This window comes from Apteryx rowi, unplaced genomic scaffold, assembly GCF_003343035.1.
Source record: "Apteryx rowi isolate R43461 unplaced genomic scaffold, aptRow1 scaffold_104, whole genome shotgun sequence".
In the NCBI taxonomy this organism is placed as follows: Eukaryota; Metazoa; Chordata; class Aves; order Apterygiformes; family Apterygidae; genus Apteryx; species Apteryx rowi.
Window position 1 is genome coordinate 121028 of NW_020447242.1, and position 14652 is coordinate 135679.

Genomic DNA, 14652 nt, shown 5'->3' on the forward strand with positions numbered 1-14652 from the left:
GCCTTCCCCCCGCTGCCGCCGCCGCCGCCCCCCTTAGCCGGGGGGCTGGGGACCGTGGACGAAGGCGACTCGCTGGACGGGCCGGAGTACGAGGAGGAGGAGGTGGCCATCCCACTCAACGCGCCCCCCACGAACCAGTGAGTAGCGCCCCCCCCGGGAACCCGGCGGCTCGCCGGGAAGCGCCGCGCAAGAGCCGCGTGGGCTCTGCGCCCCCGGCCCCGCGCCCGGCCCGGCCGTCGCTCGTCCCCGGGCACCGCTGCCTGCCGGCTCCTGCCCTTTCAGATGCGGGCTGGGGCGCTGCTGGCACCGGACTTGGCGCTGGAGATGATGCTCGAGACCCTGAGGAGGGCCAGCTCCTAGTTCAAAAAAAAAAAAACCAACAACCCTCTGATGCGGCTGAGTTAACTTTTGCAAGTTTCAGTACTAACAATACTGCAAACTGCCGAAAAGAGCGAGGTTATCCAGACTGTGATTAAACTGCCTGTTGGTGAGCTTTTTCAGTTTCTAGTAGCGCAGTAATCTTTTTTCAGAAGAGTAATGAACATTCATTTCTAAAAGCTAAACCAGCTAAAGGGTTATCCTTTTTTTTAATCTTATACTGTGTAATTTTATATTACTTTCTTATTAAGAAAAATGAACCAATGTTTAGCTTTCCCACTCCAGATACAAACAGAGGTAATGTAACATGCACTTTTTTATTCAGGCAGTCTTGAGACATGAATTCAAAGTGGCTATAACTATTTCTCTATGTTAAAGTATTAGTAGAGAGGCTATTTTTGTAAATAATGCCTAACTTTTGCTGCTTTGCTGCTTAACTGGCTTTAAAGAAAGTTATTTTTAATTAGGCTGTGTTTGGAGAGAAGAGGTAGTTGAAAAAAAAGGACTGTAAATCCTCAGTAAGATTTTATACTTATCCTTCTATTTGGAGGAATTCCAATTAACCTGTGCTGGTAATATGAAGAAGAATCTTGCACTAGAGGCAGAGCAATTCTGTGCTTATATTTTGTGAAATATAAGGTCAGATAATGTTATATAGAGTTCATGTAATCAGTGAGTACTCTAAACACAACCTTTGGATTTAACAATGAACTAACTGTAGTAAGTCTGCAGGTTTACATAAAGCAGTTGCAAGGATTGTATTAGAACTAAAAATAGCCCTCAAGCAGGTACCTTATTCTCCCCCAAATGAAATTGTTTCAAAGGCTTAAATTGTTTATGTTGATATCTACAAATATATTATTCCTGAAGTTATAGTAACTATAGTGGATAACTTAGGGTTTCAAGATACAGGATTGCAGATGTATTCAAGATGTAAAGTCAAAACGTTCATCTGAAAAACCATCTGAATTTGGGTTCATTTTTACGTGTTCTCGTACCTGAAATAATGCAAGAGTTAACTCTGACATTTGAGTTACTTCCAATAATTCAGGAGCCACTGCAGTTGTGTGGAGGACATAAACTGTAATATTAATTCTTTTTTTTTAATTAATCTCTCTCTCCTTCACAGACTTTCTAGAAATCATTTCCCCTTTTAATTTCCTGAGTTTCTGTGGAAGTTTGTAAAGATTGAGACCTTATTTTGTGAAGACAGTGTTTGAATAGTCTTGAACTTCTACGTTTCCCTGAGGAGCTAGAAATATAATTAGGCAGTTTAGACAAAGGATGAGGAGGGAAATAAAGCACATAAAGGTGAAGTTACTTCTTCAGTATTGCTTATCAAGTGAGATGCAGAATTTTGGTCTTCTCTTTTTCTCTGAAAGATAGACTGCTTTTTCTGTTAGAACCAGTTATGATGTTTCTCCAAGGGTAAGTAATTTTTTTTTTTTCCTGAACATATTTTTAGCAAGTGGGCTAGTCATTTGGGGTAATTATTTATGAATAATTACCTATGTGATACTAAATAGACTACCACTTCTACAAATCTAAGCAGATTTTTCTGTCAAAATATTGTATTGTAACTCATATACTAATATGATTTTTAATTTTCATAACAGAGGATATAAAATTTCTGACAAGAAGTACATCCTCAGGGGAAGATTGCAAAGGCCATGATTTTTGTATTGGTCAGTAAAGTTCCTCACCTTATTAAAAAGGATGTTGAAGTCCTTGCAGGATCAGGGCATAACTGTGTAGTTGAGTATATTCCTCTTGAAGATTCTTTATATGAAAACATCCAAGAAATAAAATTTGTTAGAAAAACTGGTTTAGAAACCTATACCTCAGTCTACTTCAAAGTATTTTTTTTCTTTGTAATTTTATCCTTTTTTTGTGACTGTTCCACAGAAATGGTAGGCTGACTGATTAAAAATAATCAGAATGCTTTTTCCTCTTTCATATAGCTATTTTATACAAAATCAGTTTTTACCGTCCTTGGTTAAGTCATTTAAATTAGCCATATGTTGATAGCAAATTGTATCCTTTCAGTCCTGCTGTTTTGTTTTGGAAGTGTCCTTTCTTTATAGTCATACAACCTGCTTTTATGGCATTGAACTGTTGATTTATTACCAAAACAAAGAGCGTATTATCTGTCATCTTAAAATGATAAGGAAAAGTCCAGCATGATTCTTTAAGAACAGTTATTAAATTTGTAATTTAAACCTAGATTAAGTTTCTCTGGTTGAATGTAATTACAAAACTGCTATTCCATTTGTTTAAATGTGACTGGCAGCTCCACCCTTTCCCACTTCCTCCTAATTCATTCGTTTTTTTATAGGAAGCACACATGGTGTGCTTGACGGATAATTCTGTGATTCTGTCAAATGGTTGTTTCTTTGTCTTACTTGTTTATCATATCTTAATATAGGCATCAAAAAATTGGTAGACTCTTCGCTCCTGGCTCTGCTTTATGTGATAGACAAACGGATAAAAATGAAGAGGCATTATTTCTTATATGACAGTAACCACTCACTAGGGCTTCCTTGCCTTTCCTTGGACAAGCATCACATTTCAGGACTTACTGAATTTGTGGTTACTGACTCCAAACAAAACTATCTGATAAAAGATGCTGCTAGTGTTTCCTAGTTCATACTCCAATCTGAAATTTGATCATTGCATATAAAATTAAATGGAGCTTTCTATATAAACTTAGGTACAGCTTTATCACTTTTTCATTTCCTAACTCACATTTTACAAATCTTAAAAAAAGAGAAAATGAAATCTAAAACCTGAGTGAATTCCTAGGTTGCAAATTGTAGGCAATAAATTCTCAGACCAAGCTTTTTGTATAAATGAGTTTTTAAATACCATATAGCTGGCATAATAATTTTCCTGGTAACTAACCTGAAGAGATGGGAAGTGAAGCAGATGCAAGTTCTGCACTTCCCATCAGGATGCCGTAAATATAGTCTGTTTGGAGTCAGGATGTGTTGATCTTCATAGCAACCACCTACTATACTTAATTTCCTCTTCTTTTTCCAAGTTCCTAATGAAAAGGGGAATGTGTCTTCTCTTAGTATGTTGTCTTTAATTTTCTAGGAGTGGGAAGAGATTGTCAGTATTTAGCAGATTCCCTTTAGTCAAAAAATCAGAATCCCAAAGTAGGATTGATTTCTGTGTGAAACTGACTTAAGGCTCGGCTCTTGTGTGTGGTGGTTTTTGTTTCTCAGGAGCGTATAAGTAGCATGTTTATGCTGTAGCTTAATGTTGTGTGGGAGGCACAGGATGCTAGGGAATAGAGTGGGCAATTCTGTGTTTGTTTTGGTCTTTTTTTCTGCCCTTTCTACCCCATCTGCAAAGCTCACTGACAAGGGCTGATGACAGTCCAAAATGGTGTTATGGAAATGTCTTCAAAATTAGTGGATGAATGCTACTTAATTTAGTAGTAAACCAGTGATATGTGGAATAGCATAGCTATTTATGTATTTAACTAAAAATCTTAAATTAACAAGATTATTGTAGATCTTAGTCTTGCATTAAGATGGCAGAAGCTGTTCTGGTACATTACAATGAAATTCACATTTTCGTATGGTGTTTTTTTAAGCAGTGATTATCAGTTTGAAATGGTAGTCAGTCAAAATTGAAAGCTGTCAACCTTACAAAATGAGATAGGTTGTCAAAATACTGTCTTGTTAAAACAAAATCTTACCCAAAGCAGATTTATTCATACTGCCACTCATGCTATCTGTTGAGGCAACATACTAGTGAGAAAAAGAGCTGAAGATGGAGAGCAGGGTAGAGAAACATTAAATAAAAGTGGCTTGAGTGAATGTGGAATACTTTTTCTCTGTGAATGCAGTATGAAGTTATTGTTTCTTCAGATGAGTTTGTCAGAGGTAGCAAGTCTAGAGTTCTACAGCAGTTGTTCCTTTCAGAAGCTAGAATGGAGAGGATTTTTTTCTGAAAGGGTATGTTTTTACAATAATTGTCGAAGCCTGTACTCAGTACTGATGAATAAATGTGTGTTGCACTGAATACTGAGGATTGCTAGGTTTCGCTGGATTCTATAAAAGCAATGAAACCAAAATGTGATGTAACGTGACTTTTAGTGTGAGGTTCTCTTCTGTTTGGCAGTTAATGTGGTTAGCAGGTAAACTTTTTAGATAACTGCTTTGCCAGTGGCTTGTTTCCTAAGTGTGGGGGGATTGTGAAGGGAAGCACCTATTTTTTTTTAAAGTTGATGGTTAGTGTATTGATTTGCCTAGATTTCATAATTTGTGCATTTACAGAATAGTTGTTTATAAATCCATTTTTAGTTCTTGTGGTTAGGGGCAGCAGAACAAAATTATATGTGACCCTACATAGGAAGTGAAGGAGTAAGTAGACTGAATGTGCTAGGTACATATATTAATGGAAGTTTCAGATTAAGTAAAACAAAAGTAGAACAGCATTTGATGCTGGGAAAAGTTTGAGGAGGAATTAACAGTGTTTTAGCCAGCATTTATAATTAACAGAGACTCTTGACCTGTATTTTATCAAGTTTTTATTTTGTATTGTATATTGTCTCCCAGAACTTCCATCTGTGACTTAGGCACTTCATCTACTGGCCTGTTCTATTGAGAAGCATAATATCATGCTATATTTATTCACCTTTTGTTTGGTGGCTGGGGTGTGGGAAGGAACACTAATTTTCCCATTAGGTGGCATGGGTGTCTTCAGTGTAGGAGCCCATCTGGTCATTCAGCCATGAATTCTTATGATTCCTGCAGTAGTTTTCCAGTTTCCCGTTTCTTCCTTTCTTCTTTAAAAAAGATATCTTGATAGCTATCTCACTGGTGGGCACAATAAGAGGAAGGAGAAGGTATCTTGTCTTAACATTGCTGTTGCCTTGCCTAGAAGCATCGCAACGGAACAGAATCCTGTATTTTTCTGTGTTCCTCTAGAATATGGTCAGCACCAATAAAATGTTACCAGTGCTTGACAGGTTCCCTCTACTGTTTTATATATTTGCAGGCAGTCTTAACAAGTCTTTCTTATTTTTATGCAAAACATCTGCTCTATCACTCTGGAATAGAAGGATTCTGTTCTTGCATGCATCTGTCTATAAATTCTGTTTTGTATATTTATAAATATACTGTTTATAGTTGAGGATCATTATTAGGGAACCTATTTACTGAAACTTGTCACTTGAAGTAGTCTGGAATCGTGTCGGGGCAGTAGCTAATAGCAAAGGCTTTAAAAGGAAGCGCAGGAAACCCTGAGGAGGGTAAAAAGAGTATTTAATTTTTTTCTCTTCCAAATTTTCTGATGTAAAAGCTCAATAATTTGCGTTTTTCCTTTCTTTCTAAGGTAGCTAACAGTGCTACCTAAATATTTCATCATTTTGTAATGTATACTGTGCGGTTTTTTAGAGTTATCTTTCTATTAGAATTATTAATGTATACAAACTGATGTTTCTAAATAAGCTTGTAAGCTCCAGTAGCATTTGAGGGAAGGAGTTTCCGGATTTCCAGGACGCTTGATGTACTCAGTTCTGATAAGTAAGGAGTCTGGTTTTCATGGTGATCAGGTTATAAAAAAATTCATTCTCATCTTAATCTTAAATTTTTGATGTTTTCAGCAGCTTCTGGTGACTTTTTCCACCTAGAATCAAATCTTTTGGTTAGGAGTTCTTTCTTTTGGGGGGAGTTTATCTCAGTATAAAGTTTCCTCAGGTTGGAGTGTCTTTATTAATATTGAGATCTTTTAGCTATATGTAATTTTTTAAAGAAATTGAGGATGCAACTACATGGAAATACTTAAAATCTTAGTTTGCTGTTAAGGAATCCTGTCATCCTGGCTTGGCGGGGGTGGGTATATGATTTTCTCTTGTTAATAGCTACTTATAGACACTTGGACAAGGGTTTCTTTTATGAACTTGCCATGCAGAGTACATTGCTTTCTTTTCTGGAGTAGTTTGCAGAAACCATGAGGTTAATGATGCACCTAGATTTAGCCAACATTTGATAATCAGCTCAGGAGTCATATGGTGATTCTGTGTAGATTTGTGTAAGCAGTTTTTCTAAAAAGATTGGTCTCTAGTGTTGTGGGTGGTTATTATTTTTTATTTTAAGTCCACCTGTTTTCTGTAAAATGATGCATATTTATATAAACGTTCACCCTCTGCAGTGCGCACACAAAAGGATATTCTGTCTATGGCTTACTCCTTAGGATTTGTAAGGTTGTTTTATAGTTAAGTTTTATATATAGCAAATTTTGGTGCAATTTAAGAGGAAGAATAAATCAATTCTTTTTCTGTATCTCCATCTGTTAGTAGAATAAATAATATTGGAGATTTGCAAGATGCAAGCTTGAATATGTGCATAGTCTATAAGGTTAAGGAATAGATTGCGTTATTTTGTTCAAACCATAGCCAAATTCAAATTTCTACATCTTTTTCTTGTTTGTTTTCTCCTTTCTTACAAAGATCTTTGTATTTTTGGAGCATTTGTGGAAAAATATTTTTTTGTTGTTCTTTCTACTCCTTGGCAATCAAAGGGAAGCTCAAGAAATGTCTTTATTACGGAGGTTTTTTGTTACATTCTGCTTCTGGATGGATAATCACCTCATTCTATATTCAAGTCTAGAAATAGTGTTTTTATATATATATATATATATATATATACAATTAATAGAATTGTTAGGCTGCAAGTTGTTTAAAACAAGCATTACAATTTGGATAGTTTACAGGTTTCTTTTACGTGTGGATTCAGTGCGTATAATGCATTGTACTCCATGGGTGCTATATATATATATATWTTTTTTTCCCCCCTCCCTACTGATTCTATTGTCTGTGGGAAGCATTGGGCATCTATCCATTTAGGCATTATTTCTGTCTTTGATTTTAGTGTTTAAAGCTCAAACTTCCCAGGTTTTCTCGTTAGAGCAGCTCTTCTCCAATGGTGAGAAGCACTTCACTAGTGAGGCACTCTGGCATGAAAGGTGAGGTGAGAGTGGAGCACACGATAAAAACCTGTGCTTGATTGGTTTGGGCTCTAGTCCAGAGCTGTGCTGCTGACTAGGAGGGGAAAGCAGAGATTGATATGAAGTGAGGTTCAGTACTGGAGGGGCAGAGGCTTCCTATTTCAGTTGCTTGAATGAGCATGTTGCTTCTGATGAGCAAAGCTGACCTAGTGGGTAAAACAGTAAAAAGATGAGGAGAAAGTCCAAGAAGGCTGGAAGTAGGAGAGGATGAGGTGCAAAGAGGAAGAAGAAAGTTAAGGAGCCACTGGTACTTCTAATGAAATTAACGGCAGACAAGGCAAATAACATTTTAGAAATTCTTTAACTATTGCCAAAGAAAATCTGCTGATTTGCACAACAGTGTTAACATTGTTTCCTTAGGAGCATTACTCCTAGTTTAAACAGATAAAGGCATATCTTTGACCTGAGGGCACGAGAATGAAACATGTAAGAATGGGATGCTTCTTGCTGAAAACTTTCATGAGTTCCAGAATTCATTTCCTAAGCTGAGCTTTCAGTAGGAAAATGTGAGCTGTTTTGAGAGCTATTTTTCAGCCTATTTAGCTCTATTTCATCTATTTATTGATGTTTTTAAAAAAATGAGATAGCAATCTTTTTCTTTCTTTTTTTTTGTAAATATATATCAGGTAGGATTGGAAGAAATCTTTTGAGTAACTGTTTGGTATTATACTGTTGGCATGTCTCTCCGTCTTTTTTAAAGCTAATTATGCTGTTTGTCCTTAAAACTGTTGAAACTTTTAGAATCTTGCTTTCTTTAATAAAAATTGTTTAAATGTATTGCCTTTTGAATGTACACTAATCTCACCTTTCCATCCTTGTTTAGTCTTTTTATTAAGATTTTTTTGGGGGGGGGCATTCAAGTCCACAGTTGGTGTATGTTCTGCTGGAAGTGTTTTAATGACTTCTTTTGGTAGTGTGTGCAACTCCCACAGTTAATGGCTTGGCACAGCTGGTATACCGAGGAATGCCTATATGAGTGACTTTGCATTTTAGTTGGCTCATTCCTAATCTGTTTTTCTTCGTACTGTTTCTAATGTGTTTGAAACAGGTAACTGAGAAAAGCAGACATTCTTCATTAGGCTTACACTTGCTTTGTATGTCCACTTAGATGTTTAGGTATCCAAAAAATTTAAAAAAAATCCCAGGAAAGTATGAAACACTCTTAATTTCATGCTTACCACAGAAAGGATGCTTACTCGGCCTTTTTGGTCCCTCTCCCCCTCTTTAGTTTCGAGTTAGTCCAGACTCTCTTGCTTCATTATCTTATATGTGCATCCAGCATGGAAGTTAGAATATGTTTGCAGAGCCTTTTCTGGCAGGAGTTTCTTTGTGATGTGAAGAACTGCAAATACCTGGTCAACAACTGATAACTACTGAATGGTAACTAGCAAGATGGAGGAAGGCAATGAATTCAGTTAAGCCCAAGTGAAACTTAGTTTAATCTTTGCAAATAATATGCATAAAGGAAGTAATGCAGTCTTACACAGTATCTTCATAAATCTAACAAAGATGGGGGACAAGGTGTTAAAAGGCATAATTTGGATAAGACTTGGTAAAAGCTAAGAATGTAGCTAGCATTTTAGGCTGAGAGAAATTAGGCTGAAATGAAACTCAAAGAGTGAATATGAGCATCAAGTCTTTTGCTGTTTATTATCAGAAAGGGAAATCGTGAGAGGAGATCGTGGGTGTTAACAGAATAAAAAGAAACAAATGAAGATACAGGATTTTTTTTCTCCTGTCTTCATGAAGCTGTACTTGAGATTTCTGCATGTCATTTGAAATTTAAAGTTTTCCTAGTTTAAGGTAATCATATCTTTGCTCCCTTTTGCTCCTAATGGGAGTAGAGCTCGCACAGCCTCGAGAAATGATAAGAATGTAATGTGTGAAAGGTGTAAAAGTGGTGATTGTGAATTGCCAGGTAGGGCGCTCTGACCATATCTCCTGGAAGCTCTCCATTCTTCTATTGAGTTTCACTGAGGCAGCCAGATATGGCTAAGGAGAAGAGCTTTGAGGCTTTGAGTGAAATGAATATGGCATTTGGTGATGGATTTTCTTTTTTTCCTGTGCACTATAATTTATTTCTAGAAGGAAATGGGGAGGTCTGCAAACTGTTATAGACATTTCTAAGTTGCTGGAAAACATTTTTGTTCCCTTCCATTGCTTTTCTTTCATCTTTTCCTTCCTGGCCTACTGCATCCCTAAGTTAAAATTGCAGCATACTGTAAAAGCAAAATGCTTTAGTGGAACAATGAATAATATTTGCTTTTCTGATGTGAAAAAAGGAAATATGTAAATAAAAATTTAGTTGAACCACTTGACATGACACCCAGTTGCCGCTGTCTCCTTCCAGATGGTAAATCCACTATCTGCTGCCTCTTTGGGAACAGCCTGTGTGTCTCATGAACTTCCTGGTGCTTCCAGATTGGGGCCAAGTGTCCTGTAATTGTACCATGAGCTTGCTAAAGGCCTGCAGTGTAGTTGCATTCCTGCTCACAGTAGAAAGTGTGCTGGCTGGGCCTATTGAGGCTGGCGTGACTGGTTCTCTAGTACCCACCTTCTTCAGTGGAGCAGTGGAAAACTAAGGAACTCTTCTTTGCAGGCTAGAGATAACAGCTTGAACTCTTCTGCAGCTCATTTCATGAGGTCCATGACCTGGCTTATGGCTCTCAGCCGCAGAAGTGGCTGAAGTGTCAGGAAGGTTCTCCTATGCAGCTGTATGTTGCTTGTGTATATATCACAATGCAGAGAATCAAAATCGTTTACGATGTTGTAGTTGTGTCTGCATCCTGTTTGTTTACTGTAATTAAGGTTGTGATACATAGGGTTGGAGTTTTGAATATGCTGCTTTTGATTTAAACTGACAGATGGAAGTATTTTCTTGCAGAGCATTGGATTGACTTGTGAAGCATGGAAGTCTATCACTGATATTCTCTTAGAATTAAAAAAAGTGCGGTATGGGTTACTAATTAGTTACAACAATGGCTAAACAGCTGGTCGTGAAAACAGCTACCTAAATTATGATCTATAATTAGTAAGATATTTTATACCTGGATCACTTCTATTGGAAGAGTACTTACATTTTCTCTTTCAGTGCATCTGGTTATGGCTGTTGTAATGTCAGGGTACTAGCTGTGTGATTCACAATATTATTTAGTTATGCTTGCTCAAAACATTATGAAAATAGTGGATTATCATCACTTAAATTTGCAAAGTTAATGTTGGAAATACAAAAGTGTTCCTAGCTAGGACTATGCAAGAAAACACAGGTAACTAACTAGAAATGGTAGGGATCTTGGTTTTGGCAATGATGAAGGGTATAAATCTAAAGTGGTAGTGTGTTACTCTATTTTGAATGCATACAGTTCATAAGAGTCACAGTGAGAGAGGCAACTTCATATTTATGAATGGCCAGGTAGGTTTTTAACTTAATATCTTCCAGGGGAAACTTTAATTCTTTTCATGAGAGTAGTACTGTAGTGTGCTGTAGGTAGGACTATATTTTACATCTGTTCAGAAACTATTTGATGCAAGTCAAGAGGTCCTGTTAAGCATTATTGCTAACTGAATACATTAAAATTAGAGCTGTTCTGTCTGCCCAAGAGTTAAGTTGTTGATCTATAGAATTCTAAATAGGATAGAGCCTTCTAAGACGAGGGAAGGTAGTTTGTTATGATGTATTACTGTGATGGATTTTTGCAGAAACACCTGAACTTAAGCTTCATTGAGATACCTGGTTGAAAGTTAGAGTCAGAACATCTGGAATTTGCTCTCTCTCAAAATTTCGAATAGCCTGGCCTTTAAAGTGTTCTTCACTTTTTATTATTTTGATATGGAAATTGTGGTGAGTAGGGATGGTCTGGAGACTGCTCTGTAGTTCAGTCATTTCTATTTTACTTTCTTTGGATAGTATGGAGCACTGGATGGATTTTTCTTCATTACTGTTAATACAGTGTAGGCGATCTTAAAATTTTTCAGTTATATGAATTTGTGCTCAGTATATTAGTTGGTTTTCAAAGAAAAATCATTTATGGATGTATTTCAAAGCCAAAGAAAACCGCTTTTGTTAAAGGACTACTACTTAACAGAAGTATTTTTAAAAGAGTAGATAATGACAGTTCTTAATTGATCACTTAATATCCTTAAATCATATTGAGATGTAATTTTGTAAAATATTCTTTACAATTTACAATCAAACTATTTGAAGATAATTAGCACAGTGCATTGTTATATGATATTGAAAACAGGTGATAGTTGGTGCACAAGATGCGCAGTTTTAAAAATCTTTCAATGCTGTTCTGCTGTATATTGCTTCAATAAAGCAATTCTGTCTAGTGATGAAACTACTCTATGGAAAAATGCAGTTATTTCCCAAAAAGCATTTTGCTTACTCTAATGATATCTTAAAGGCTTGTACTTCAGTGTGTATCCTGTTTTCTAAAGATGTGTGCTATCTACAGAGGCTTCCTGAGGATATCGCTTGAGCTGTTTTCTGCTCTCCATGCTTAATACTGACTCTGCTCTACTGTCATTTGTATCTTAGTTTCATATCAGTTGGTAGTTAAATTCAATGTTAACACTTATTTTTGTAGCTAGTGGGATAGAATAACTTATGTATTACATTAATATATAGCAAACTGTAAAATACTTTGTATCTTCTATCAGTTGTTAGTATTTGAAGTATGTACTCAATGACATTGAATTTAATTGCTCTGAGTTAACTAGATAGTTTTATTTCAGAAAACAAACTTTTCCTGAAATAAGGGGACAAATATATATTTTTGAGCCCACTTATACTTTACCTGGTAATAAATGTTTTCTCTTATGCTTGATATAAAACTGTTAAGCGGGAGAAAATAAATATAGCCTGTTCAGCATTAGAGGAAGTAATTTGCAATATATGGAATATACCAGTATGCCTGTTACTGGCAAGGAGGGAATTTTTTTTGTTTAGAAGAACTTCTTGTCTTAAAACTTGAGCACCTAAGTGTGTGGTATATTGCTGACCAGTGCTGTAAGAAATACTGGTCCCTTACAGAAAAGCTGAAGGTTTTATTTGCAAGTAATGCTGCCTTTTTGTTTTCCTAGTATAATTTTTTCAGTTATTTGCATCCTTATTAACACTCCCCCCTTTCTCATTTTGAAAGCATGCCTTTCAGTTTGGCATTATAACCTAGTGTGTGTCTCAATAGAGTTAAGATTATTTTTCTCAAGTGGATGATAATTGGAACAGCTAAAAGCTTAGGGATACTACTGTTTAAAATAGGCTTCATGGAATGTTGGTTTCAACGAATTTCTTGATCAGGAAAGTTTCTCAGGTCTAGGGAGAGTTGGTTAGTTTGTGAAAGTCAGTTTATCCAGAATAGCAAATAACCCAGTTATGGCATTTATTTCAAATGAACAAATTCTGGTTGTAAGCCGTAYTGTGTCTACTCCAGAGCAGAGTATTTCATCCCAGGTACCTCAGAACAGGCAGAGTCTTGATTTTTGTTTCATTTCCCATAGGACTCTTGTGACAAGGGTAGTGTGATCCACTTTTTTGGAGAACATATTTAAACTACAGGTTTCTGTCAGCAAAACTATATTCTGGAATGTGATGAGACATTTCTAACATTACTTTCTCTGCAAGAGCCTCAAGTACTATACAGTTGTACAGACAAAACAGCACTTTTGCTGATTTAACTTGTTTAGATCAGGTTGAGGAGGAAGAGCAAAAGAGAGCTATACTAGCAAGTGGTACCGCTTTGCTATTGTAAACAATATATACATAGATGCTACTTCTGCTGGTATATGTGATGTATATCTGTATAGTCTATCTGATTTTTGTTCTGATAAAGCTTTCAAAACAAACTTTCACTTCCATTTCATAGGAAAAAAAATGGTTTCTGGCATGATTTTATCAACAGCCCAGCAGTTCAGTTTTTGAACTATAATCTCTGTAATTTTTTTTGGTTTTCTTGATTATATTAATCTAAAAGGTCACTTTCTCTTCCAAAATGTGTATTTGACTCTTGCGAGACACATAAACTAGTAGAATAAATTAGTTAATAGGCTGAAATAGTCAGTGATTTCTGTAGCATGGAACAGGGGCTGTATGAAAGTTGGTATTTTCTACAGTGTGAAAATTAAAGGTTGAATCTGCATCTAAACATAGTAGATGGGTGCAGGGTTGATTAATTATTACAGCATGTAGTTCCAGAGCATGCTGTGGCTTTGTGAAGGGCATATCTGTTTTCCCTTTTAACAGGTGGTGAGAACAACAGTTGGCTTTGTATTTCTGTTGCTCCCTCCACTGCTGTTTTTTTCTGTTAAACCTAATACTTGACAGTTTGGAGTAGAAAGAGAGATCTGACTAAAGCCTTGTAAATAAAAGAAAACTGAGTTAAGGAATGGTTGGATGATGAGAGTTTAACCTTTCCCTTTCAGATTAAAGCATTCTTTTGTCATATTTTGCAGTCAGTGATTTGCCATGCATCTGTGCTTGGTTTTAATTGATAGGCTACGCACTGTGATTGGGAAAGACTGTTTTGGGACTAGACTGTGGTCTGGTGGCTGCTCTCATCTTGATTAGATGCAGGCTTTCTACTGTGATGTCTGTGTTTTTCAGTTGAGAAACAGGTTATTACAATTCACTTCACAATTTATGCTTTAGGAAAATCTAGCCTGAATTGAAGACTGAATAGGCTTAAAACAGTCTTTGAGTTAGATCAGTCACCTCTGGTTGTGTTAAATAAGTGAATTGGGGAGGAGAGAAAAGCTGATCATTTAGAGCCTTTCCCCCTTGGGATGGTTTCAAGGGCTTTCTTCCAGTTTGAATTATTTGGGGAAGCAGGTTATCTGAAAACGTATGCACTCCTAAGAGTACTGTTCATTGGAAATCACAGAATCACAGAATCGCTGAGGTTGGAAGGGACCTCTGGAGATCATCTAGTCCAACCCCCCTGCTCAAGCAGGGTCACCTAGAGCACATTGCACAGGATTGCATCCAGGCGCGTTTTGAATATCTCCAGAGAAGGAGACTCCACAGCCTCTCTGGGCAACCTGTTCCAGTGCTCTGCCACCCTCACAGTGAAAAAGTTTTTCGTCATGTTCAGATGGAACTGTCTGTGTTTCAGTTTGTGCCCGTTGCCTCGCGTCCTGTCGCTGGGCACCACTGAAAAGAGTCTGGTCCCATCCTCTCGACACCCTCCCTTCAGATACTTGTACACGTTGATAAGATCTCCTCTCAGCCTTCTCTTCTCTAGGCTAAACAGGCCA

The 14652-nt window shown here is 36.9% G+C and overlaps 1 protein-coding gene across 1 annotated transcript in view; it reads left to right on the top strand.

Annotated features, from left to right (window-relative positions):
• Positions 1-9: 9 nt before the first annotated feature.
• The window catches only part of RASA1 (RAS p21 protein activator 1), a gene marked incomplete at its 5' end in the record, with an annotated part of 68150 nt that continues 53507 nt past the window's right edge, over positions 10-14652 (top strand). The window contains one exon of the mRNA XM_026067335.1: positions 10-137. Coding sequence (XP_025923120.1) covers positions 10-137 — 128 coding nt within the window. The remainder of the gene's footprint in view (positions 138-14652) is intronic.